The sequence below is a fragment of the Catharus ustulatus genome, chromosome 1, assembly GCF_009819885.2.
Source record: "Catharus ustulatus isolate bCatUst1 chromosome 1, bCatUst1.pri.v2, whole genome shotgun sequence".
Taxonomy (NCBI): Eukaryota; Metazoa; Chordata; class Aves; order Passeriformes; family Turdidae; genus Catharus; species Catharus ustulatus.
The window spans coordinates 139,830,351-139,858,119 of NC_046221.1; the positions used below are offsets into that span (position 1 = coordinate 139,830,351).

Here is a 27,769-nt window from a genome sequence, read left to right on the forward strand (position 1 = left end):
GAAAACAAGGCTTGCACAACAAGATTGGCTTCTTGTATCTTTATAACAGGAAAGTCTAAATTAAAAAGATGATTTCTACTGACAGCAGTGAACTAGTGAACTGGAGCCAACTGATAACCCTCTCTTCAAACATGGTCTCTTCCATCCCATAAAGGGCTTTCACTCCAGACAAAGCCAGGCAAATAAAGATACCTTGGAAATGACAATGGCCCAAGTAAGATAGGGGATAGTGTGCTGTAAGCAGCAAAGATGAAAAAAATGGAAAGAAGTTCCAGGGAAGAAGTGTGTCTTATGAGCAGAGTCCTCAGTGCACATGAAATGGGGTAAATCTCAAGCCTAGGTGAAGCATAGCAGAGGCATGGAGTGGAGGGCAGAAGACGAGATGGCAAGGAGGGGCAGAGTTAGGAACAATGCAGTGGGAGTGAGAGTAAATTTCTGTTAGTGCTACCTGACACAGCTTCCCAGTCAGGCCCTTGGGGTCAGAAGCAAGCATTAGTGCCAGGACAGGGGCAAGGGAGCACATCAGGAATAAAGCAACAAGTGCCTGGCTGCCCACAGGAGGTGAAGTCTGTGGCCTCATATCCTTATGTTACTTAAGATTTGAAAACCAATTTGCAGTTAAGATTACTTTCTTGGCTTAAAAATACACTTAAAGTATTCCTAATTGCTCTACTGACTTGTTTCTTGGAGGAAGACACAAGTTTTCAAAATACACCTTTGAATTTCAGAACATACATAACGGCCTGAAGTCTGCAAACCTATTGTCCTTTGGGTAGCATGACTCAGAATGGCCAATATGAAATCCCCAGGGTTCTGGAAAGCCTGAAAATGCTGTGAATAGACATCTTTCCAGCTTTATTGCCAGACCATCTTTTAATTCTCCCAAGCGTTTGTTCCATCTCCAGAAGCTTTCAGGAGGACCGAGTTAAGCCAAGGTCAACAGTTCCTCTAATTAGTATTAAATTTCACACAAAAAATTGGACAAAATGACAAAGTTTTTAACTAAACAAACTGTACTATACTAGAAATAGAGCTTCTCACTTTGCAAAACAGAGAGCATAACTCTAAAAACCAAAGAGAATTGACATTTTAAAACTGATAAATTCACTTACTATCAAAGTGATGGTGCTCAGTGGGAAAGCTCACCTCTGAGAGGCAGGTAATGTGATCTACCCTCCTTTTACCACCAGGACCAAGAAAATGTGTCACTAAGTCAGTGCAAGAAATAAAACCAAAACTGGTGGTATATTAAATACCAATCTGATGACAAATGACAAACACCAGAATTCCTTAAATCAGACTTATTTCAAACTGATCTCACTGGAGGCCTTGTTTGCTGTTCCTAAACATCTTTTTGGCATAGTAGTGCATAGAGTAAGGACACCCACATGCTCATTATCTGTGCGCATTTGCAGGCTGTAGTTCTAGTAAACATTAGATTAAAAAAAAAAAGTTCCTTGAACTTTGAAATAAAGAATAAAGCTTTAACTTCTATTATAATTAAAAACTTTGAGAATGGCCTTCAGTTCAAGTCCTGTGCTCACCACTGGTGTTCACTGACTGACACAAGGGTTCAAACCAATACCATAAATGGGAAAACCACCAGCTCTGCAAGGAACACATCTGGCAGGATTGTACAGTCCACATACAAGCTGTCATGACTTTCAGCAGGATACTTCATTATTCTTCATGTCCTCTATAGAAACTGGTCTTGCCAACTGAAACCTACTGATATCTACACACTTCATTTTTGTCTGAAAATATCTGTAGCCAAGCAAACCAAGCCAGATGTTCAGCATGCAATGAGACAACAATACAAGAAGGAACATATGGCATTTCAATCTTACATCCTAGCAGAAATCCACTCTATTACCTAGTTTGCAGTATGCACACTTCATTAAGCCAGACAGCCTTTAAACATTACTACCTTCACACCCCTGCAAGGCTATGTCAGCTTTTCTTTTAGAAAACTTACCTGCCAGAGTATTTCTTTGAAAAACCCCTCATACTAAGAAACTTGGCTCATTAAGGAATTCATATTCTACAGATCGAAACAAATTTACTGTGATCTTCTTCTTGCTTTGCATTAAGAGAATGTTATCTGTTTTTTATTTTTTGGCAAAGGAAAATGAGACATTTTTGCATATACTTGATCCTTCATCTGGATTCCTGCCTTCTGATATTTAGATAAACATAACTTAATACACCAGAAATATTTAATGTTTTACAAAGAGCTTCTGTTCATATTTGGTAAAACTTCTTTTGCTAACCTATGTGCAGAGGGATCCTTGTATAAGAGGAACCAGTTCAGCTTCCACACGAGCAGCTGTTAATGTAGGCACACATTCAAACACGCAGTTGTCTGAAATAGCAGCGCTGTAGACGTTGAAAGTCAAGAAGGGCCAGCTCAGGTTGCAGGGCTGCATGGCCACCCCTGTGGCATGGTGTAATCACAAGCCAGTGAAATCCTTCTCCTGCTAGGAAGCTATTACTGATCACTCCTTGCACTGCTTACAAGCGTTGGGATTGGCCTTTCAGCAGTGATTCATGAAGGTATCACACTGCTCTGCCTGCCCTGCTGCTGTCTTGGCTCACTGCAGTCACTTCCCTCCCAGTTTCTGCAAACCATAGATAGCACACAACAAATTCTGTTCCAAATGTCACTCTCCCCATTTTTTCCTTACCCAGAAGGTACTTTAAAATCACAAATGGAAAGAATGTGTCTCTTTGAAGCCATGGTTATAACTGGTTCACACTTTGGCTTCACAATATATTCTAATTTGTTGCTTTTCAGTTATGGCAGTTTCCAATAGATTCCCCATTCCTTTGGCATTAATGAAGAACAACAGTTTTGTCTCATCCCAGTCATTAGGAAATACTAGTTGCTCAATGCTTAGTTACAAGAGTGAATTGCAAACTATAAATGCCTACAGCAGAGAGACATTTTTCAGGGTTCTGCACACGCAGACTGCTCAGCTGCAACACCAGAGCGCTGCTCCTGCTTTGCGTAAGAGCACAGACACAGCAGATCACTGTCAGTCGGGGACTTCTAGTGTTCATCTCAGATTTCTCTGGCAGCATGACCCTGGGAACACTTCACTTCCCAGCAATAAATAGCAAAGAACTACCAATTAGTTGCATTTGTTTCCTAATACTGTATGATTTAAAAGAGTTCTCTCCTTGAAGTGTTTGTTAAGTGCAGTACAAAAATGCCAGGCAACACAGAATCCAGTTGAAGTACTTAAACATGATTAAGATAACAGGCACACCATAATACTCTGCAAGTGCACGTCCAGAATTATCTCTCTTGTCACCAGAAATTAATTTAATAATATTAATACAGATTCAGGATTCATGATTCAACAGTATTTCACCACTTAGAGTTCACAGAGAAGTGCAGGTTATGAAACTGTGCAATGACATTTGAATTCTAGAAATCTGCAACACCGTAGATGAAAAGTGCAGGAACAACTGGCAACACTTTTTGTAACACTTTAGATCACCTAGGAAATTTTACAAAGTGTATCACAAGTAACCACAAGTAATGATTAATGTTGAAATGTGAAAAAAACCCAAAAAACGAAAGAATGAAGGAAGGAAGGAAGGAAGGAAGGAAGGAAGGAAAAGCATTCTGGCCTAATTCTTCATCATTGAAGACTTATTTTAACCACCAATTCCAGTATGAATTTAATAAAGAGTTGACTTCAGAAAGAGGAACAACTTCAGAAGCCAGTTAATTGTGTGTCAGTTGAAGAAGCTATCAGTTCTGTTAAACATTATCTTGGAGTAACATTTAAATATATGCCAGACTTTTGAAAATCCTGAATATGACACCAGCCAATATTACCCTTTTTCTGAGTTTTCAGGGAAATCATAGTTTGCAATTTGTACTTCTGAATAAAATACTTAATTTGCCTTTTTCTAAGTAATTGTGACCAAATATAGTTTGACTAGAAAAAGAACTACCTAGCTAACTAGCCAGAGCTGATGATTTTTACTTATTAAAGTTATTAAAAACAGCCTCAGGTATTCATTGATTCATGGTAAAATCAAACTCCCAATCAGCTGCAGACCCAGAAAATACCAAGATCGTATGTTTCAATATTTCAAAGTGAAACCATGTTCTTTCTCTCACAGGAGCTTTTCATGATGAAAAGCCTCACAGTGCCAGATCACATCCAGTAATTAACTACCTGTTGTACTGTGGCAGCCAGAAACAATATCTACTCGTGACAGTCACCCAACACAACATCCCCTTCTACAAAGCAAATTATCAAAATGAGTGAAAACAGAGCCCTTGAAGATAAAGAGATACATTTTGTGCACAAGTTACTGTGAGGTGAGATAGGTGTGATCTTGCCATGGGATAAATGTGAGCACCAGGACAGCCCACTGCAGAGGAGCCTGTGTCTGTCCTTTTACTCTCCAGTTTATCTTGCCCACCACGTTGTTTCAGGTCACTGGAAAAAGAAATCTCTTCATAGCTGTTTGTTTTCCTCTCAATTCCTTATTCCATTTGAGCTCATTAGTCTAAGCACAGCTTGAGACAACAATCTGTTTTGGATTTGAAGAGTGACTAATCTTGAATCTGTATTAACATTATGAAATTAATTTCTGGTGACAGCAGGGGTAATTCTGTACCTGCACTTGCAGGATAGCATGATGCACCTGTTATCTTAATCATATTTAAGCACTTCAGCTGAATTTTGTGTTGCCTGGCACACAAAAGTGAGTACCTGGATCAAGGTACTGAGACACCACTGCAATAACAAAGAAAAGAAATCTTATTTACCTAGAGCAATCCAAGATCTATAAAAGCCCTTATACTGATATAGTAAAAACCCCTATAACAAGTAAGCTAAAGTTACAGAGGTAAATTCATTCTTTAGCAGCAGCCTTTGAAAAGGTAAACATTAGTGTTTGCAGATACACTGAAAGGCACAGTAGACCTTTTTCAGTAACAGAGGTATACACAGAAAAAACTCCATTTTTATCAGACATTTATCATGTCCTTATTTCAAGGAGCAGCACTCACTACACAGTGAAAGTTCAAACAGTGCTTTGGATTTCTTTTTGGTTTAAAACATGAAATACCTTAATTTCAAATACAGTTTTTCAAACCTTTTCAATGTGCAGTTCCTGCATGTCTGCTTATGCACTCAGTGAAATAGGAAAGGCTACTTCAGGCTCAAGCTTTGTTTTCTTGGTTATGTTTTTTACCCCCTCACAGGTCACCTTAAATTTTGAGAGGCTTCTAGACCACATGGTCAGTACCTGAAGTCTCAGAGAAGACAGACAGCCAGACAGCAATTTTAATTCAGCAACAATATTGAAAACAAAACAGGCAAACCTAAAGAAACTGAGCTCTAACACCTCATTTATAGCAGCTGCATTGTTGCCATTTTATGTGTAGGGAAGTTCCTCATTTCTGAAATATTCATCAATGCACAACAAACTTAGTAAAATGGGGTAGCATCCTTACTGCTGCACTAATGTAGTAAGAAACCAAAACATATTTACTACATGTATTTATTTGTAGCATTCACCCATACTGAGAATACAATTACAAATGAGGCAGGTAATACATACTGAAAGACATCATTAATTAAGATGCATTGTATTATTAACAGAAATGTACTTATTTAGACAAGTAAATGTAATTTAGGCATATGATGAGTTTATATTAATCTGTTCATGAACAATGGTACCATAAGTGAAATACTCAGAAGAGGAATATGTTCTCATATTTTGTTTTTTAAAGATGTTTTCTTTTCTGCAGCATTGTGCTGCTAAAAAACTATCGTGTCATTAAAGTCTAACTTAAGAACTGAGATCAAGAATTATTCAGATGCAATGTAGAATGGGGCCCAGCTCCAGCAAAACCCATGTCACACATCAAAACAAAGACAACAACCCCCTTAATTCAAACCAATAAACAAGAAAGGAAAAATATACATGGTACCAGAACAGAACCATGTAGGTTACATTTAAATGTACAATAAATGTTATATGTTATTTAGCAACAACTGAGGAATGGTTAATTTAAAAAATAAAAATTGGTTCCTTAGGCTCACAGAATTCATTTTGTTTGGGATTTTCAAGGCAATGGCAAAAGACAATTAGACATCTAATAAGCACAGGGAGAGAATCCACTTTCTTTGAAAACCTCCAACTTACCATGCAATACCTGTCTAGCCTTCATAAAGGAATATCTAATGGATTCATACCCCTAGGTTATTTACAACAAAGTACAGAATTTCATTCAATTCAAGATTGAATTTCATACAATGTTTCTAAATATCAGTATTTTAAATACCTTTATTCTGCATACTCAGAAAGTAATTCATAAGCTTGTAGATTCTGTCTGAAAGCAAGTAAAATGAAGAGCAATTCTAGAAAGAAATTCTATTCAATCAAGTTCTCTCCACAAACATGAAAATGCAATTACATGGTTCAGTCTGATCCTTATGGCAGGAAGAAAAAGTTATCCTTTATGATATATTTCACAATGACCTTACAGAATTATTACATACATGGCAGAACACTTAAATCACTTTTTAATTACCCTTACAAAGAAAGGTTTGCTTAGCAACATTTCAACAAAAATGCAAAATTTTCAGCTCAAGGCTTCTTCCAAAGCACAACAAATAGTTTTACTCTACAAAATTTACTTCAGGCAAGTATTAACAGCATTAAATTCATCTGGGAAAGACACACCACATTAACCTAATAAATAAAGGAGTGATCTATACATCAGAGACATAGTAAAACTTGAACTATTTCTCATTCTTTTGATAAACAAGCAGATAGGAAACTATGGACAGGTATTAAAAATTAAATGGAGTCGCAGCTTATCACCATCTATATATCAGAATGTGTTATTACATTATTGAGATTTCTTGTGAAGGACTTTTAAGAGTATTTTTCTTTCAACTGAAGCACTTATACAAAAATCCAACAATAGATTTACCTCTCTTCATAGGAAAAATAAACCTAATTTGGTTCTGTACTAGGATATATTTTTCATATGCAGTAATTTAATATTCATAATGAAAGGCCTTTTCTAATCACAATATTTTATCAGAGAGGACTATCTTCACATCTTGCTTGAAAGTCAAGGTAAGTCAGAGGTAGCTTAGGAATGCTTTAGAATTTAGTGTTTTACTTGAAATTAATTAATTCCTCTTTCAAAGGGGTTAATAGTAAGTACAAAAGGCAAACAGTATATACAGCTGCCACCGTCTGCACCAAGAGAATAATTCCAAGCTCAAAATAAGATTAGATTAGAACAGGACATTGCACTTCTTTGCATGTGCTTCAGTGCACCAGTTCAGGCTGGTTTTCTACAAAAGGAAGCACCCCACTAACATAATATGCTATCCCAAGGGACAGAAGAGCAATGACAATGATGAGGAGCAGCACCCTCCAGAAGCCCAGGTCTTCCACAAACTCTTGCCACGTTGTGCGGAAACTGGAGAGAACTCCTTCACCTTGCTGTAGGTTTGGATTAAGAAGGGAATGGCTTTCCATTGCACTACAAAGGATTAAAGTTAAAAATACATCAGAGAAAAAGAACGCACCTGTAAGTATGACAGTAATCCTACTAAGGGCATCTGAAACATTCCAGATTAAAAATTAAACCCTCCTACTGATTTATAGTAGACCATTGCTTCTGCTAAATCAAGACAAATCAGATCAGGAAAACACTCCTAACTATAAATTTACCTTAGCTGAAAGGACATTTTATCAACCTGTGCAAAGAGAATGATATTTGTATATGTATAACTGCACTGAATTTTCAGGCCTGCTACCCAGAAGCCTTCAAAGGCCAGTCCCCATAATTCCTACTAGATATGGCTTAGTAAAATATAATAAAGCATAAGTTAAGACCTCAAGAGACACACATTATTTGTTAATAAACCAAATCATGACTAAAAATAAACTCTGATTAATAAAGTGGAAACTTTAACCAACATTAATTGAGATGCTGAATTCTGCAGTGACCTGTACTACTCCCCTGGATGTCTTTGTTACATGCCTCTTCTCTAGCATAAAAAAAACCACAGAAAACAATAACTTTGGCTAAAAAGAAGTTCAGAAACTTTCTGAACAAGCTGGCATTGCTGTGTTTTCTGCCATATGGTGTTCAATGACTGCTTTGATGTTTTAGCATTCCACTACCAATCCATCAGGCCTCCTTAAATTGTCAGACTATAAATTAGGGAGTGGAATTCTCACTTCTAATGGAAAACAAATATAAAATCTGACAGAGGCAATCTTCTTGACAATTGATCATCTTTAGAAAAAGATGTAAGTTGTCTCAAAATCCTGCATGGCTTCTTGTGGAATTCTCCCAATTTTGCTCGTTTCACAGTTGTAAAAGGTAACTATCTGTTGCTTATGAAAAACCCCATGAAGAATAGGAAAGATTTTGCATAGTTTGACTTCACTTGAAATTTTGACCATTTGCACAGTCTTACTACCTCTCACTTGAGTGAAATTACATACATGGGTGTTTACAGGATCAGGCCCTGACAACCACAGAAAAGAAATGGTGGAATCAATCACATACTCAATGTCAATAGCAGAATGTAAGCAAAAAAAAAAAAAATTCCTCCCTTTTAAATGTTTTCTGTTACCATATTCCTAGATATCTCTTACAGGATCAGTAATAAAAAAAAATTAAAAATCAAGGAAAAGTAATTTCCAAGTCAAAACTAATTGTAGAAATGCTGCTGTTATTCGTGACATAAATAAATTGATGGTTATCAGAAAAAAGTCTCATTCAGGAAGCTTCCTTCTAAGATTACACCATGGGAAAACTTCACACTATTCATATGGCATTTTTTCTCAGGAAGTACAACCACTGAAGAACAATTAGCCTAAACTCCCACAGCTTGTTCAAGTATTGCAGCATCATGTGCACAAAATTTCAGGAATTGCCTATTAAACAGGCTTTATTTTGGTTTTTTAATATTTACCATGCTGTAAAGCTATTTTAGCTTACCCATAGCTGCAGGATTTAGTCATCTTTCTTGCTTATTATTATTTCCAAAGCAAAACAAAGGGTTTAGTAAAAGACAGCCTTTTGTGGAGAACTGAATTTCTTACTCAGTAAGTACTAGTTAGTTAATACATAACCACAGAGAGGTTAAATAAAGGTGCAATGCAATTTAAGTGGAAAGGTCACATGCTTGCTCATTAAAAAGGGTACATAGAAAGCATTTTTACTATTTTATATAATGAATTATAAATCTATGTTATTCAAGGTATTTTTATTACAAATTACAGCTGCATAAAAACTGGTAATGTAGCAACATATCCTCAGAGGAGTTTGTGCCACACAGCCCAGGCAGATGCTCTGTGTCCAACAGCAGCTGGGAGTTCCCATTTGGACACGCCTGTGCACAGCCACAGGTCCAGCTGGGCTGTGCAGAAGGACAGATGTCTGTGTGAGACAGGGACAGAGGGAGTTCTGCCTCCTGGCAGCAGGGCTGCTCCTCACCCACAGGAGGGCAAAACAAGCAAAACCAGACTTGACTTGGAACAGAGTTCTGGCCTAGCAGCAGCAACCGTGTGTTACAAGGAGCAGAAAAATGAACTCAGGGAGTGTTTTTAGAAAGTGTGTTATTTCTCCATAGGTTTATGTGGAATGTAAGAGTTCAGAGGGCAGGGGACAGAAGACATTAATCTGTGTCTCTAAAATGTGAAAATAATACAAAGAGGGATAAGTGAAACTGTGGAGGTCTGAAAAGCCAACTGGTAAAGATGTTATTTATTTACAAAGCAAACAGCACACAGGCTCATTTGCTTTGGCTCCTGTAGGCATCTGCTATTTGTTACTTTAAAAATAATGTATTTCAGACATTTTAAACACGTTCCCAAACAAGCTGGATAGTGCACTGCTTATGTCTCTGTGCCTGTCCCCAAGGAGAGTTGCTGACTTCCTGGCCAAAGCAAACAATATAACATTTATGAAGGTCAAATAACAGAAAGGGAGCTATGTTTGTTAAAGGGACACCATCAAATCAAAAATCAAAATTTAAATGGGGCTGAGCTGTTCATCCATATGTTTAAACAAAATCAGCCTAAGTGTATTTCTGTGTGTCAAGAAACTTTCAATAAAAGATACTGAAGTCAGAAAGGTAATATGCACTTACAATGTATAACCATATAATTTTGAAAATAAAATTAATTTTCTGTTTCAAGGCTTAAAACAATGTCTCTGACAGGTGAGGTCACCTGAGGTATAAGAAAAAACTTCAAGTCTGTTCACTGGGAGTACTGGATATTATTTCTGCAGTTTTGTTGGTTTCACCTTTTCTGTTTACTCAGCTTAGATCTAACTCCATCTATACAGATTCTTTTCTGTTTACAGTACAGCCTGTCTACATTTTCACATAAACCAAGCAACAGTTATATGACAAAACTCCCTGTCTTTTGTGATATGATGTTCCAGTAGTCATAGTTCATGGTCATTGTAAGACAATATTAAAAACGCCACATCTTTTTGAATGGGGGTATACAAGATAATAAGATATAATAGAAAGAAGTCACCATTGCTTTATACTGGAACTGACTAACAGAGCGAGCCTGTTCTTTTTACATGCTTGTTTTCCACTGGGAAACTTTTATTTTAAGCTTTCAGTAATTACAGTTGCATTTTGTGCTACAGAATCACAGTTTATTACTAGTGATTTCCTTTCCCTTGTAAACCCATGGTTTTTGTCTATGTCATCCCAAATCTCCTCAAGGTTGTCTGTGTCTCACTTTTTGGTATCACTAACATGCTTCTACTTCTCATGCTTTTGCTTTTTTATTTAAGAAAATTCTAAGTAAGCACAGTCCCAGAAAGAGACTTTTAGGAATTCATTAGTAGCTTCTCTCTAATCTAACACTTTCCCTGAAATGGCCAGCAGTTTTCTCAACATCTTCAGTTCTGCATTAACTTTCTCCTTAGCCACCATAAAATGCTCATTCTCCATCTTTTCCATAACTACTAAAAATAGAAGTTTTAGATATGACACCACATAAAATCCTTTATTCAAGTTCAGATGAATGAAAAGTTTGCTACCCCTTTCTTGCATAGAAAATCATCAAAAGGATGTCAGGTTAGCCTGTGGTACTGGCATGTTGCATTTCACACAGTTTCCTGCTTGGCTTTGTGGTAGGTGGTAGAATATTTTTGTTTGGGACTCTGTAGTAGAAAATTAGTAATTATTTTAAAAAATTTCTACTATAAAATTAAAATCTCAATAGAAGGTCTTGTTTTTTTCTTACACTGGATCTTTTTAAAGAGATCTTTCAAAATTCTAATACTCAGTTTTGATTTTGTCTGACAATGCCAGGTCAAATTTGATATTATCTGTTCTGAGGAATAAACAATCAAGTCAATCCCAGAAATCTAAAAGCCATAGACATTATTTTTCCTGCTAATTATTTTTGTTTGGTAAATACCTTTCACTTTCAGCCGTTTGCATTGTCTCCAGCTTTGAGTGAGCTCCTCTGTTAAATCCTTTCACCTCTTGCTCCTCTAAAGACTCCAGCAGTCTAATCACATCTTTATTCACACCCCTTCTTTTGGCAAGAACAAGCGGTGTTGCACCTTGGTGGTTGCTAAAACAAGCCCATAAAAAGAGGTAAGAACAGTTTAACATAGAAATTTTGTAACAAGTCAACTCAGTATAACATATTACAACTTCTTAAGTTCTCAGAACTGTTTTCTGTTTTATCAGGCAGTAACAAATTCCAATCTATCCAAGTTACAGCACAACAGGCTATAGAAGAAAATCAGTATATTTAGATTTGAAATTGCACAATTCTTTTCCCCCTCTAATAAAATCGAAATTCCTAGGACACTAATCTAATTGGAATCTCTGGGTGTTACAGAAAATTAAAAAAACCACAGTAGATTTATGGCAATGTTCAAGTTTAAGCTTAATTTCAAGAAAGAATTGTGCAATCTGGTTCCTAATAATTTCTTTTCCATGAGGGTATTAGGACATGAGGCAGAAATGAAATAAAATACAGATGGTCCCTCTGCTGCTATTAAAATAATATTGAATAGGTCCAGAGCTGCCTTTAGGCCAGGAATTTCCACCAGCGCTGTTTGAAACGAGGGGAAAAAATCCCAACCCACAACCCATAAATAATCTGGTCTACTAATAATTAGCTTTGCTGAGTTGAAAACATTAATGAGGGACAGGTGAAAAAGGGACAGATTTAAAAATTCAAAGGTTTGGACATTACTCCTGGTTTTTGCACACGTTGTGAATATGCAGAAAGTTCCACAAACAAAGTAATTCAGCACAGGAATGAAACAGCTAGTTATTTTGCAGCTTGAGAGCTTCCATCTGAGCACTGGCATCTGACAGCTGCTGGAAGCCAGAAGGAAAGAATATACAATATTCTGAGTCACAGACTTTGAGGGAGGGCAAAAACACTGAAAGGAAGCATTGTTACCAGAGGAGTACGGGAATGAACTGACACACACACATACTGTATTTTCTTTGTCTTATATAGTACAACAATAGAAAATGGGGTGGAGAAATTCTTTTAAAGTAGTCAATGTGATTTTTTCTTTGGTGCCAGCCACCCACACTTGGTTGTCTGGCCAAACCAGGGCAGCAATGCCATTAATGAGGGAAAAATATATAGAGCAGCTCACACCAGCAGCAGCTATTTTCATTTGCTTTGCTTGTTGCACAGACTAGCAGCAGCGGCCTCTTACTGTTTTCCTGCCTTTTTATTTTTTCTAATTAAGTGGTATCTTTGTAAAGTAAAAGTGCACCAAAACCAGCATTTCAGCAACATCAGATTTATATGCAAGGCTCTGGTGACAGAAGACTAATGTATTATAAAACATGTACTGCAAAAAGCGACTTACCAAATATCAATTTTAAGTCCATTAGAAACTAGGAACTGGATGGTATCGACATGCCCACACAGGTGAAGGGCTGTGTTACCCTGGTAATCAGTGGCTAGCAGGTCAGCACCAAATTTATGCAAGAGTTGACAGATGTCTACATTTCCTCTGGCTGCAGCCAGGTGAAGGCCAGTTCGGCCTCGGCTGTCACGAATATTTGGGTCGAAACCACTCTCTAAGAGTCGTTTGGAATAGTTAAAATCTCCATCAATACAAGCCTGCAGCAGAGGCACATTTGTCTGGGAGGAGTCGTTCACAAAAACGTAGGACATTGCTCTGATTCTCTCGGGAGGAGGTGACCAACCTGCAAGAAGAAGGGTGAAGAAATGATGGTGAAACCAGGCAAAATAAACACAATGGTAATATTCACTAGACTGCTCAGCTTCCCAAACAAGAATGCAAACTAGCTTATAGGTCAACTCTGAAATCTTCCTGTCATACACATTACCTTTGTGTGCTGCATTCCCTTCTGGTAAGAAGGAAAGAGCTCACACCTCTGGAAAGAGCAGCAAAGCTTTGTTATGAGAGAAAACTGGTAAGATGTCTGCCACAGATGAGAGACAGGTAATTAGTTTTCAACCTAGTAAGGAATCACATGTAGTAGTATTGATATTGAAGGGCAAAACACAACAGATTGGGACAAAAAGGAAGAACCTTTTAAAAACAGGGAAACTCAACAATTCAGGCCACTGGTACAGTCACATTAACTGCAATTTTTACCATCTATAAGCAAAGCTGCTTCAATGGATTTTCACCCTCTGAATTTGAGTTTCAGTCCACAAACTACAGCACAGCTGAAAATGCCTGATTAATAAAAATATTAATTTCTTCATTCTGCAAGAAAGGTATTCTTCAGCAGTCTTTGCAGAACATTATTTTTGCAGTGCCAGAGACACACAAACTACTGAACAAACAAGAACAGCAATGCAGAACACAGAAAAGCGAATGTATTAGGTGAAATTGCCCACCAAAAATTGGAACTAGGTGCAGGAAGTCAATGGCAAAATCAAGCACAGAGCTGTTGTGAGTTTGACTGGAACCTCAACATGGAGAAACACAAATGTAGTTTTCTCTGGCTTAATATTAAATAAAGGATTACAGTAAATTCACGAATACAAGCTGCACTGAGTATAAGCCGCATCTCTGAGTGTTGGCAAACATTTCGGTTTTTGTCCATAGATAAGCCGCACCCGAATATAAGCCGCTTTGTCGCTCGCAGCGAGGACCCGCGTGCAATTAGTAACAGAACCGCGGGAGGGCGGGGTTTACTGGCTGAGCTAAGGCTGTGCAGGCTCGGCCCGCTAGGGGCCGCTGACGGGGCCAGGTGGCCCAGCCCAGTGCTGCCGCTCGGGGCCGGCCGCCGCTGCCCCTGGGCTCGGTCACCCCGGGTCGGCGCTGCCCCGCGGTGGCAGGCAGGGACGGAGCTTCCCCTGCTCCTACGGCAGCGGCGGCGGGCGGGGACGGAGCTTTCCCGCGCCCGTGGCGCCGGCGGCGGGCAGGGACGGAGTTTCCCCGCTCCTGCCGCGGCGGCGGCGGGCGGGGACAAAGCACCCCGTCGGCTCCCCGAGCCGCGGCAATGGCTGCGCGGGGCTCCCGTCGGCTCCCCGGGCCACAGCAATAGCAGCGCGGGGCTCCCGTCGGCTCCCCGAGCCGCGGCAATGGCTGCGCGGGGCTCCCGTCGGCTCCCCGGGCCACAGCAATAGCAGCGCGGGGCTCCTGTCGGCTCCCTGAGCCGCAGCAATGGCGGCGCGTGCTTCCCCCCCCCTCCCCAGGCCGCAGCAATGGCGGCGCGGGCTTCCCCCCACCTCCCCGGGCCGCGGTAGGGGCGGCCCGGGTCCCCCCTCTCCTCCCCGGGCCGCAGCAATGGTGGTGCGGGCTTCCCCCCCCCTCCCCGGGCCGCGGTAGGGGCGGCCCTGTCCCCCCTCTCCTCCCCAGGCCGCGGCAATGGCGGCGCCGGGCCCCCCCCGTCTCTCCCCTGGGCTGTGGCAGAGGAGGAAAGAGAGCTCTCCCGCCTCTCTCCCTGCCCCCCGTGCTGTCTACAGGGAGCCAGGCTCCACCCGTGGTGCAACAGAGTAGCGATTTGTAACAATCGCAAAATGCTGACTTTGCAGCTGCTCGGCTCAGCACTCTGGCAGGCACTTCTGAGGTTGTATTAGCCGCACCTGATTATTAGCCGCATTTCCGGTTTAGGAGCAAAATCTTAGTCAAATTGGTGCGGCTTGTATTCGTGAAATTACTGTAAGTCCTTTCCTGTATCAGGACGAAGAAGAGGAAGATAAATGTTTCACCATGGATTACTTGGTATAGAATATTTGATGAACTATGATTTCAGTTTTGCAGAAGAATATTTTAAGTGTGAGTCAAATCATGAGGGTGTGATGACACTGTGTGCTGACGGGACACAAAAAAGATTACTTGAAAACAATAAGGGAAAAGAGAATGATTTAGCAAGAGAATGGTATCATGTTCATGAGGCAATTTTAAGAAGCAATGAAAATATCTAGAAGACTGGACAACAGTGCTCTTTTTATACTCCCTCAGAGAGGAGGTTAAAAAGAAAAAAAAATCACACAAACAAGTAAAATTCCTCTAGAAGAAATCTCAACAGACACATGACAAAGTTCAATTGACAGGTGGGAAAAGTGATTTTACTAGATAAGCTTTGAATAGAAAGTGAACTGAAACATCACTTGAAACAATATTTTTCACTTGCCCCGGATTTCTATTCTGGGCTCATGGTGTAGCAGTGTTCTGATTTACTATCTGAACCACTTATTAAAACTGCTATACACAGATTTAAATTTTCTCATCTATATAAGGTATCCTTCCACACCAGTGCACTCATTCAGCCAGGAGAGTGGAAACATGGCCAGTAGCCAAAGAATTCAATTTAAAACCTCTCCTTTTTTGAGAGTTCATAATGTCTATATCTTATAGCTCTTTCCCCATGTTTTAGATCAAATTCAAGATCAAAGTACCTATAGAAGTAATTTCAAAATGTTTACACTGGTCTGAATAATAGCTCTAGCATTGGGGGCTGTTGAGATTAATAAAGCATATTTAAACTTCACTAGGTTGTGTTTCCCATCTGGACAAATTCTGTTACATATATCAACACTGTCTAGTTTTCCAGTGCAGGAATGCACGACCTTTTTTTCTTTACTGGATGTTGAAGAGAAAGAGATAGAAATAAATTCTATGTCTTGGTATCTGTATAAGGAATGATTTTAAGCAGAGTACATTCCTCTAGGCTGCAAGTATGTTTTTAAGCACGTGATAGTACATCACTGGCTCAAGAACTCTTTTCCACAACCATCTCCAATAGCAAGTGGCCAGTTAACTGATACACTATAAAACTTAATGCAAGACGGGTGTTGTGTAGGGCACTGACAGCTTCCTTATACAAAAAGAAAGTAAAATGTAATTACTCCAATTTTCAGTGAACATGTTACAACCCTCTGGATGCTACAAAGCCATGATTCCCAGCTGACAGCAATTTCATTTTTCTTGCCCATTTTCCACCCAAATCATGAATGATATTGAGAATTCATCTTCCCCTTGGCTCATCCAGTCTTTGCTGAGAAAAATAATAGGCCCAGTTTCTCTGTGATATGATTGTGACCTCTATATTCTGCACTAAATCTTCCCTAAAGCAAGATCATAAATCATTTTAAAACCTCCAATTATCAGCCATAGTAGCAGCATATCAATACCACAAACCCCTACTTGCACTTGACAAAAAGATCGTGGTTTGCTTGTAAAATAATTCTTACCTGCTTAATAAAACAAGGCCTAATATAAATCAACATGAGAATATTATACTGGAAGAAATTTAGGCTATTTGAGAAACAGCATGGCATGCTCTGTTAATGTATGCTAATTGCTTGTATTTTCATACCAGACATGTATGTCTGGTAAAGCCTTACAGAATTCCCCAACTGTGATGAAACATTAGCTAATAATACCAAGAAAAAAAAATCATCACCTCCTCATTTTCTCAGAAAAAGAAGCACAAAGACTAGCAGTTAACAGAGAGTATAACTGGAAGTCATTCTCATTCAGAATTTAGTATCACTAGAATCTTCTAGAACTGATCACTGATGTGTAGAAGACTAAAGTAAAACCTTAGTATTTCACTAATGAAAGCAAATCCTTCTTCCCAGTACTTGAAGATTGTGGACTAAGCAAATGCATTCACAAAAAAAATCAAAAACTGGACCATCTGGTTTGATTTATCTTTGTGATTAAAAAGATTTTTTCTACTAACACAGTTCTATTTCACATATGGCTAGCTAACCTATGCCAAATACAAGCTGCATACAAAGCTGAACTATGCACCATTTTTAAAATGTCAGTCCCCAAACGACATGTTCTTGCCTCAAAATTAACCCAACCTAACAAAAATTTCCTGTGTAAGAAAACTCATTAAAAAATCACAAGTCAACTAATTAGGTATTTTTGATTAAACAAATGGTGGTTACATTTCTGCCCACTGCATCCAAAAGCTTATTATTGCAATGACTATCTAATACAACAGATTTAGGAGCAAAATTTAGAAACAAAACAGCATTAGCCATTCAATTTAAATCACTTCTGGAAGGTGAATCAGGTAACAACTCTGAAGCTGTCCATAAGCTGATACACTACTAGTAAGGACTGATTTCATGAGCACCAATTAGGACAAATGGACTTGCATTTTATAACAAAACACAAAATATTGCAAAATGACCATCCTGAACATGCCAAAAAATTACTAATACTAGTTAAATAAATCTAATTTTGAAAGCTAGAAGTTAATGACTGCTTGTAAAAATGCATCAGTATCTACTGAAAATGTATCTGTTAAATTATATTTTTGTTTTAAAAAAAAGGTTTGCTTTTAATAGCTTGTTATTTTGACAGAAAATTTGTTTTGTGAAAAAAGGTAAATTCAAAAACATCCTTCCAAGCTAGAATGATTCCCATTAGAAAGGCATAATATAAGAATACATTTTTCCCAGATTTATACATTTATTTAGCCTCAACACAGTGTACTTCTTAATTAATTACTTTTGAAATTACACTATAAGTCTCTTCAATGACACATATGGGCTAGTCTAAGATAAGAAAATTTAACCAAGTGGGGTTTTTTTCCCCAAAAGGAATGCTTATATTAAGTGATTCTGTAAAAATAATTTCTTTAATAGGAGTCAGTTGTCTCTCACTATACTGTGTATATCAGTAACTCATTGTCACACACTCATCTGTTGCAGGACAGGTTCTCACCTGCAGAAGTCAGGAGTGATCTTGAAAAATTCGAACCACAGAGCTAAATGTAAGTTATGTCACTTCTTGAACTAGTCCTAAAATTTGTGTTAACTGTGCACAGTTTCATTTTACAGTAAACACATGCTGTTGTCTCTGATTTCTCATGAAGTTCAACAGCTACCAAACAGCCCCAAGAACAGGAGAGAACGGCTCCACTTGAGAGACAGAATCACTCATGGGACCCATCCCTCCATTACAAAAGTGATAAAGAGCCTGCCAAATAATGATTAATCACCCAGTCACTGCTCCACAGGACATATCAGTTCTGCAAAACAACAGTATTTCCCACTACATTCAGGAAATCTGAACTAATTGCCCAATTTTAAAACAACACATCTCTACCACAGAACAATATCAGATTGCTCCATCCTTGAGACTTCTCAATATTAGTACACACCCTGACATCTAGAACCTAGGCATCAGTACGATTACAAGGGAAACTGCCACCACCAAAAAGTGGAAACTCAAACAAATCCAGGAAATAGTAACCTCCTATGCCAGCAAACACACTATATGTGTTACTTGCAAAATTTGCATTTGTCAACTCCCTTGTGGCAAACAGTATCCTCTTTCTACAATGCACTTTGAGAGCACTTCAGTGGCAGTGGCTTGCACAGTTCTTCATTATTTAAGTGAATGAAAAACATTCCAGTAGTTTGCTTAAAATGCTGAGGGAGAAATTCCTTGCTAAGTTTTCATGCACATATGTTTATGCATAAGTTACTGAGAAGTCATTTAACTGAATAAATATTATATTTAGTAAAAAATTATCTGATCAACTCATTTCCATTCAGGAAAGAAACCCAGTATGTACATCAAAATCCACTTAAGTTCTGTATTTTCTATTAGAAACCTTTATCTTTTCAGTACAACTGGAACACCAGTGGAGTTAGAACTCCACTAACATGAACTGCTGCTAAAAGCAGCACCTCAGATTAAATACAGCATGATGCCTATATTGCAGATTTTCCCTTTGTAACTTCAGCTATTTTTTCAACAGTTTCTGGATTTGAGGTATCACAGCAGGTTCATAACATCTACATTCCCTTTCTCATGCCCCTAGTCAGCCACATGGGTAGGTGCTAGCAGAGTAACTTTATTTATGCCATTTGTTTCCAATAATTTCCAGTCCCTTATGCAGACACGAGATATATAGGTAATAATCCCTTGCTGTCAGGACCACCCTGTAAGTAGAAACTCTGGTGCACTGCATATAAAAAGGGCTTTACAAGTACAGATTACAAAATGCTTTATGAAAAAGTTTTAGCAACTATGGCTGTTATGAATCAGCAGATGATGGCATTGGGAAACAGGGAGTTTTGCTCATTATTGCCCAGTATGTCAACACCACAAGATAAAAAATATACAAGACCTCAAATGCCAATCCAGGGTTGCAGAAAGCTTCCCCAGATAAAAAGGTACAAGCTTTGTGTATTTAGGTACACAAAACAAGGGAAAAATAAGAATGAGCTCATGCTTTTAAAACGCCTTTATCAACAAGGAGAGTCACAAACATTTTATCCTTGCTAAACTTCACTGGTAATTCAGTTGCATTACACATTTCAGCACATTTAACTTCTACCAAATATACAGCTAAGAATTTTTGAACATTACTCATCTTTCATCTTCAGCACAAGAACTATTTAGGAAAAAAGGAAATTCACAGTTACAATAATCTCTAACTTTAATTCCCCACAACTGGCTCAATTAAACCAGTATATAGCTGCAGTACTCCTCGAATCATTGTGGCCAGTTTGAATACACCTGTTTTTATATAAAGTTATTGAATCATATTGGTCATAATTATCAATCTTTTCACAAAGTTTTACCAGAATTCCCATTTTTTCTGCTGGGAACATGTATGGTGTATACTGACGAAGAAAATATTAAAGGTTAGTACATACTGTTTCGTTGTTGGTTTAATTGTCTGGTTTTTAAGAGAGTATAGAGAATTTGTCCCACTCTTAATTAAGTGTTTGTGTTTAAACTTGCTGCAGACTGGGAACAGCGCTCTGGAAAAGCCACTGAGAGAGGAACGAGGGGATCTCCGGCTGGCCGCAGGCTGCCGAGGCAGGAGCAGCGCTGGAGTCTGGATGGACACTGCCACCACGTGGAATGAAGAATTCCTGTCCCACTGCAGGGATGCACACAATCACAGCATGGTTTGAGGGGGGAGGGACCTTAAAAGGACATCTGGTCCAACCTCCTTGCCATGGACAGGGACACCTGAGACACCACTAGTCCAGGCTGCTCAAAGCCCCACCCAGCCTGGCCTTGAACACTTCCATGGATGGGGCATCCACAGCTTCTCTGGGCAACTTGTTCCAGTTTTTCTTCACCCTCACAGGAAAGAATTTAATCCTTTTATCCAATCTAAACCTTCCCTCTGTCAGTTTAAAGCCATTCCCCTTTGTCCTATTATTTCACGTCCTTGCAAAAAGCCCCTCTCCAGCTTTCTTGTAGGTTCCCTCTGGGTACTGGTGTGGTGTGTAAGCCTGGACTCAAACAGACCCCTTTTTCTGCATTTGTGGCGTTTTCTATTTTCCTGGGAAGGAAATTATGAAAGGCCTGAAAACAAGATTTTATAAAACTTTATTAAAAGGATTCTGAAATCCAAATTCCTACTTCTTTGCTATATAAACAGCATTCTCATTTAAGCTTTGATCCTCTGTTAGTGAAATTAGGACTTTGGTATGTTGCTTGAGTTCTGAAACCAAAGGTATTTAATTTTAGAAAGTATGTATTTATGCCTGTTTCTTAAAAAACACCTCCCACACAAAAAGCCCAGTGCTTAAGTAGACAAACAGTCTGAGATGACACATTTACTAAAATAGAGAAAAATTTTCTGTGTTCAACAGGAATCATCAGAAACCAGAACTCAATAAAAGCAATAAAACTAAGAACCTGTCACCAAATGACTTGCTATATAATTCATATTTTATTACTTTTTTCCCAATAATATATATAATAGCTTGTATGTCCTTAGTCATACATAACCTTGATGACATAGCCTTAGTGTGCAACATCAAATCTGGTTTGATGGCTGGTGAACAGAAGCAAATCACTTTTAAAGCAGATGTCTCTTAAATTTGTGACTCGTTTATATATGTGTATGCTTGACTTTACCTTTGAAAAAATATCTTGCTCTGCTTGTTCACTGAAGTTCATTATTTCATACCAATGATGTATTTATATTAACATACCAATGAAAAGACAACTAACACTGTCAAATATGCAACTATTACTCCAATTGCTGGATACACATATTTCTGCTCAGAATTTTCATGTTCGCACAGTAAATCACTAAACAAGTTTATCAGAGACAAATAGTAAATGGATATATTTACTCTTTCAAATATTCTAAATATCTATCAACACAGCATGACTTGAAAAACGTAACTGTATCACAGTGGATCACCTCTGTGAGGTAGTAAGATGAAATGGTAACACTATTGAGGTTGTATGTCTAAGTAGTGTATATACACAGTGATACTACTTCTGCATAAATAGTTGTTTCACCATGCTTAGGCTCAAATCATTTCTCCATGTAGGCAAACATGTAGTACTAGTGTCTGCCCAACTTCAGTCTTAAGAGACTGAAGGGAGTAAACCAACAGCCTAAGCATTCCCAGGGCAACAGACAAATCCTGGGAATAATTAACAAGAGGATAATTAGGGAGGCCAATCTCAAGCTCTGCACAGGGGCTGGAACTGACCAAAAATGCAACGAAAGATGATTGGAAAGAACCTGAGAGTGAAGTAGATGAACTGATGTTTACCAATTGCATTAATTTATCCTGCTGAGCCTGAAAACAATAGACACCACATATACATGGGAAACCTCTACCTTTAGATAACTTATCAAATACCAGTAATCCATCTGTAAAAGACTCAATATTCAGCATGAAACCCAGTGTCTAGTCAATGAACAGCAATATCCATGTTTCTTTAAAGAGGTTTCACAAGTTCTATTTGAGGAAGGATGAAGAGAAACTGAAAAAAAGTCCATGTAAATTATTACTTTTGTGAATAAAGAGCCAACATAAAAGTAGCTACAGCAGATCACTAGGTCCATTTAGGCCTAGTAAAATTTTTCAAATGGTGGCAAAAAGCAAAGGCTATAGATTAGGGCATGCATATATAATATTGCTTTTTCCATTCAAAATGGATGGGATTTCTACATATTTGGCTCTGCCTCCACCTCTGAATCTGCTCTTTCTCCTCTTCAACACAAATACTTTGAATACCCACAACATAGTCTGGTAAGTTCTCCAAGTCCGTTACCTATGAAGAACAACATCTTTTGATCTTGCTGAACCAGGGGCTTGGTAGTTTCCCTTGAGGACCCCCAGCTTTCCTGCAGGAAGAACAGACTGTGCACCTCTGCCTGTTCTTTTCCTGCCACTCATGATTCTACAGGCCTCCATCACAGCCTCCTCAGACATCCCCTTCCAGGATGAATTTTGCAGTCCCGCTTTCTTGGTCATTCCTCATTTGGAAAGGGGTCGGTGCCTATGACCATTCTTGTTTTGCTTCTCTCAATCTCACCCATTTTTACTCTGTTGTGAGTTGGGAGAGAGCAGGGGTGACTCAATCAGGATGTTCAGGGTGAACCATGGATTAACAAGCGTCATGACAAAATTCTCTGCTTTGTTCATTACTTGTTTCTCTGTTACATTCATTGTTGGTTTTACCTTTTTCACTGCTGCTTAACAATGTTGCTACATTTTCATGGAACCCTTCATCAAAACTAGAAGATACTGCTCATTACTGAGAGCCCAGTATTTCATATGGGAAGTTAGGGTTCTCTATGCTGAGTCCCTCTACTCACACTGAACTTGTGTTTGCATGTTGCATTATCCAGTTACTCAGTTTTACAGGGTTCTTATGAAGCTTTTTATAGCTGACCCAATCTTTACAACCCATGTCCAAACACTATCACCTTGTTGCTCACTGCTTTTTCTAGGCTGTACGCACAAATTCTAACCGTTCAGAAGCCAGAACTGAACCAGGCAGAACTAGAATTATTCTTACTGATCATAAGTTGACTAAAACTGGTGTCCTGGATCAGACTCATCCAGCTCACCCAGTGCTCTGCTTTCAACAGTGGATGTCAGAAATCCTCCTTTGGGAGAGCACATGAGCCTGGCTGCTCCCTGCAGTCCATTCTCCACACACACCCAGCAGCCACTACAGTACATTGTGGACCTTTCTGAGCAGCTCTTTTAGCAGCCTCTCCACAGACCTTCTGTACACTTTCTAACCCCTTCCTGAACCTGCTCACACTGCCGCCACAGTGCCCCTGTCATCCCTCCCTGTATCCATCTGATACATCCATCCAACAGTCCCAGCACGCAACTCTCATTTCAGTGCCTCAACACTGGATGAATAACTCACACTTTACTCACTGCCTTCATTGCATAACTGTTGGTCATGCCCCAGCAATACCCTCTGTGAACAATCCTGACTTTTCAGTCTTTCCTCTTACGGATGCTGATCCCCTCGTCCCTTTTGGTCTCCCTTCCCTTTCCCACTGTATCCTTCTTCCAAGACAGAAACTGGAACCACACACTGGAACTTCCCCAGCTGCAGCAACAAAATGGTGCCCTCTGTCTTCTCATAGCTCTCTGAGGACAGTCACCATTTTCCTGGCTCTCTGGCTGCCACAGCACACTGACCTTAGGTTTCCAGGGAACGTTCAATGGTAACTCCAAGCACTTTCACTTGATTGGTGGTTGCCAGTTGTGAGTTCACCACCATGTGAGCATGGTTTAGACTATTCTACCCAACACATCATCTTACTTTTGCACACTGAAGCTCATGTGCCATCTTTCTGCCTCCTTCCGTTTTTTGCCAATTTATTTTAGCCTTCTTTATAATTTTTCAACTCAACCAGTTCTGCATGTAGAAAATGTCTTTGATGCTATATGCACCCATTCTCCTCAAAAGCCTCTGGTATGGTACTTTGCTTTAATGCTTCCTGAAGATCCACATCACCTCCATCTACAACCCTACTCAGTAACCCTGAGTAAACACTGAAGAGCCTTGGATGTAGCACAACTCTGAAGACGCACCCAATCTCAGAGAGAACCAGCCCCTAAGGTGCTAACACATGACAGGGACAGGTATATTCTGTGGCTAAAAAACTCCGAGGTGAAGAAGACAGAAAAGCATTTTACACCATCCATGGGAAGCCCACACACCCTAAGCCTTTCCTGAAATGTGCTGCTCCCCTTTTTCTGTCACCATCCACTAGTGCTGGTCAGACACTCTAAGAGGTCTTGAGCATGCTGAAGAATATCATCAATAAGCATTACAGGATTTATGCCTTTTAGTTTATAAAATTCAGCTGATGTAGCTGCATTACTTGGATGTCAGAAATTTGCTGACTGACAAAACTGGTGTTTAAGCAGCTCTGATCCAATCAGCTAATTGAAATTTTATTGATAAAGCAAAAGAAAAAATGCCACTTGGAAAAGTAATGTAGATACATGAAAGAAAGCCAGAATCTAAGTCCTGTAAGTACAGATAGGGCTGCAGTGTGGGACTGTACAAGACAAAGCCTTTTTTCCCATATATTTAGTAAGTATCATCTTTAAAAAGCAAAGCAAACCACAACAAAACTGACTGTTTCAGTATCTGTGCTCTTGACTTACAATAAGCACCCACAATGGAAATTTGGTGGAACAAGCCCATGCACCCAAGACAGGTCTGTCACCTGCTCTAGCACATGTATTTTAACATATGTATTCTATGGATGGTCTCTCCAGAAAGCCCAATGCTTCAGAGATCATGTATTTCACATAACATGTAGAAACCAATGCCTTCTAAACATCTCACGTGCTTATTAACTGGTCTATCTGGAAGTGGAACATCCACAGCTTGAGATCATGTGGGGAGATATAACTAACAGACTGACCAAAAGAAAAGGGCAGCAACCCTCAAAATTCCAGCAGACCCAAATCCCTACAAGAGCCTCTAGTAGTAGTTCACTCCTTAGACAACCAAGTATCTCAGGTCCTGAGCTGAAGATGAGGACTTCAAGGCCACATGTACTCAAACATTAAGTTCAAAAGAATGTGAGGTGAGATAACAAAATTAACTTAAAGCACTGCTTTAAATCACTCACTCTTGCTGATGAGACAACTTTAACTAAAGGACACTAAAACCTGCAGAGAGGAAACATTTCACTGATTACAGAGCAGAACTGAATTTTAGAGTCCCCTCTTGCAGAGGCAAACTGACACTGCTCTGGTATGAAAACAGCAGATGCACTTACTACACTGCCACCTTCAACTCATCCCAGATTACTCATCAAACCTTTCCTTCAACACAAAACAGACAGCAATTAGCCATTATCATTTTCTGATGATCACCAACTCTACTATTCAGACTGCAAATACTATTATCAATATTTTTCTTCTAAAAAACAATCTAACGATTTAATAATTCAAGTTCTTGTTAACAACCTATTTCACAAACAAAAAAGAAAAACTGATCTATGGTCTACAGGTAACACTAAGCTTAGGTTGCAGTAAACAAAAATACTATTTTTACAAACCAGTCACATTCTGCCCAGGAAGTGTTCAGCTTTTGCTCTTCCTTGACCATTTGCAAGGCTGGTCCTGAATATCAGTGCTCTCTGACGGTTACAAAGTTTCATATATTATTAATCTTAAAATCTATGTTAAATTATTCATGTATTAACATCATCCTTTAGCTCAATTTACTTCCCTCACAGTGTTTACCTTGATGGTTAAACAAAAGCAAAACGACAATTATTTTGCAAAATTTTAAAAAGCCAAATGCCTCTTCCAACAGACTCTTAATTTCCCTACTTGACCTCAGTATATCTTGCTGTTTCTGTTCCAGTTTTTTTTCTGAGAATGATCAACTCTATACAAAGAATTCTGGGGTTCTGGTCAAGGATAATAGCAACTCCTTTAACTGGATCACTGTAGTCAGCATTTACTTTTTCCTCAATTCAGTATCCTGTAACTACCTAACATTCTTTGGTTTTGTGTTGCTTTCAACTGGTAAGAATTTCTTCTAAAAATTTTTTGCTTGCCAGGTTACCACTCTACACACTTATTCTTTACATTGTTACTGAACTTATTTCATACCCTAGTTCTCAGGATCACTCAATTCTTTCTGTGTAGTACTATAACCCTCTTCTCACATATTGTCGGTGCCTCCCAACTCTTCATTACGACCAAATTAAGACAGTAAAGTTTTAATTGCTACATCAAGGCCTATTAAATATTTAATGAGATTGGTCTCAAGACTGATCTTCAAAGAACTAATTTTATACCCTCTGATACTCAGATTTGATGGATTTTCGATTCAATATTACTCACCATAGTTTGTCTCTAGTTACTTCCCTATCCTGTCTATAATTCAGGTGTTTTCCCTACCTTTTCACCACAATAACAACGTGCAGCAGCTTTAGTGTTGTCTAGAAAATAAAAAAAGGGAACAACTCCAATTTCCCTTAAAAACAGGAACTGCTTCATCAAAGACAATTATGACAGCAGGTTAAAATACGTATTTCAGTTTCCCTTATATTTTTTCTCCTAGAAAGCACGTTCAAAGCCGCACACTTACCGGTGCCCTGTCAGCAGGGCGCCCGCCTCCCCGTCCCCGTTTCCCTCCCGCCCTCCCGTGAGGCTGGCACCGCTCCCGCTGCTCTCCCACCGCAGCGCTCCACCTCTCCGGCTCCCGGGCCGGGCTCTGCCCAGGGCCCGTCCCCGGGTCCCTCCCCGGGGCTGGCGCAGGCCTGCCGGGGGTGCCAGCTCCGTGCCGTGCCCGCCGTGCCCTCCCGAGCCCCCGCTCCGCCGGGCCCCGCGGCTCCGGGCCCCGCTCCCGCCCTACCTGCGCGGGGCTCGCGGGGGGCGCGCGGGGCCGGGCGGAGCGCGCGGCCGAGCGGCGGGGCGGGCGCGAGCGCCCCCTGCTGGGCGGAGGCCGCCGTGCGCTCCGTGCTCCTCCGGCCCTCACGGGGCCGCGGCCGGGGCTCCGGGGCGGGCGGAGCCGCGGGCGGTGCGGGCCCGCCGGGAGGCAGGAAAGCGGGAGCAGCGCGGCCAGCAGCACCAGGGCGGGGATTGTCCCCCAGTGCTCGGCTCTGGTGACGCCACCCCTCGAGTGCTGTGTCCAGTTCTGGCCCCTGCGCTGAGGAAGGACACTGAGGAGCTGGAGCGTGTCCCGAGAAGGACCCGGAGCTGGGAAGGGTCCGGAGCGCGGGCGCTGTGCGGGGCCGCTGAGGGAGCTGGGGGTGTTCAGCTGGAGCAGAGGAGGCTCGGGGGTGACCTGATCGCTGAAAGGAGCGCTGAAAGGAGGCTGAGCCGGGGATCGGGCTCTTCTCACAGCCCACAGGTGACAGCACTAGAACACATCGCCCCGAGCTGTGCAGGGGTGGTTGGGGTTGAGCATTAGGAGGAATTCCTTCACAGGAAGGGTGATTGGACACTGCCCAGGGAAGTGGGAGAGTATCCAGCCCTGGGGTGTTTAAAGAATTGAATACTGGACGATGGTGGGGTTGAT

The 27,769-nt window shown here is 40.1% G+C and overlaps 1 protein-coding gene across 2 annotated transcripts; it reads right to left on the reverse strand.

Moving 5' to 3' along the window:
- Positions 1 to 5,513: 5,513 nt before the first annotated feature.
- On the reverse strand, positions 5,514 to 27,141 carry ANKRD46 (ankyrin repeat domain 46). Of its 2 annotated transcripts, none has more exons than XM_033064692.1 (4): positions 27,104 to 27,141; positions 12,887 to 13,229; positions 11,458 to 11,616; positions 5,514 to 7,534 (listed from the first exon to the last, which is right to left on the reverse strand). In XM_033064692.1, exons 2-4 carry the CDS (start codon positions 13,195 to 13,197, stop codon positions 7,318 to 7,320), a joined length of 687 nt encoding a protein of 228 aa, XP_032920583.1. In that variant the 5' UTR covers positions 13,198 to 13,229; positions 27,104 to 27,141; the 3' UTR covers positions 5,514 to 7,317. The 2 variants fall into 2 exon arrangements, with proteins under 2 accessions (XP_032920583.1, XP_032920589.1); XM_033064698.1 differs by having other exon boundaries at positions 26,837 to 27,105.
- Positions 27,142 to 27,769: the final 628 nt, after the last annotated feature.

Excerpts from the sequence above, each read along its gene's own strand:
- ANKRD46 (XM_033064692.1), bottom strand. The coding sequence starts at position 13,197 with ATGTCCTACGTTTTTGTGAACGACTCCTCCCAGACAAATGTGCCTCTG. Across the intron at positions 11,617-12,886 it reads GGACTTAAAATTGATATTTG|CAACCACCAAGGTGCAACAC; the intron begins GTAAGTCGCTTT and ends GGCTTGTTTTAG. Across the intron at positions 7,535-11,457 it reads CAAACGGCTGAAAGTGAAAG|TGCAATGGAAAGCCATTCCC; the intron begins GTATTTACCAAA and ends AATCCTTTGTAG.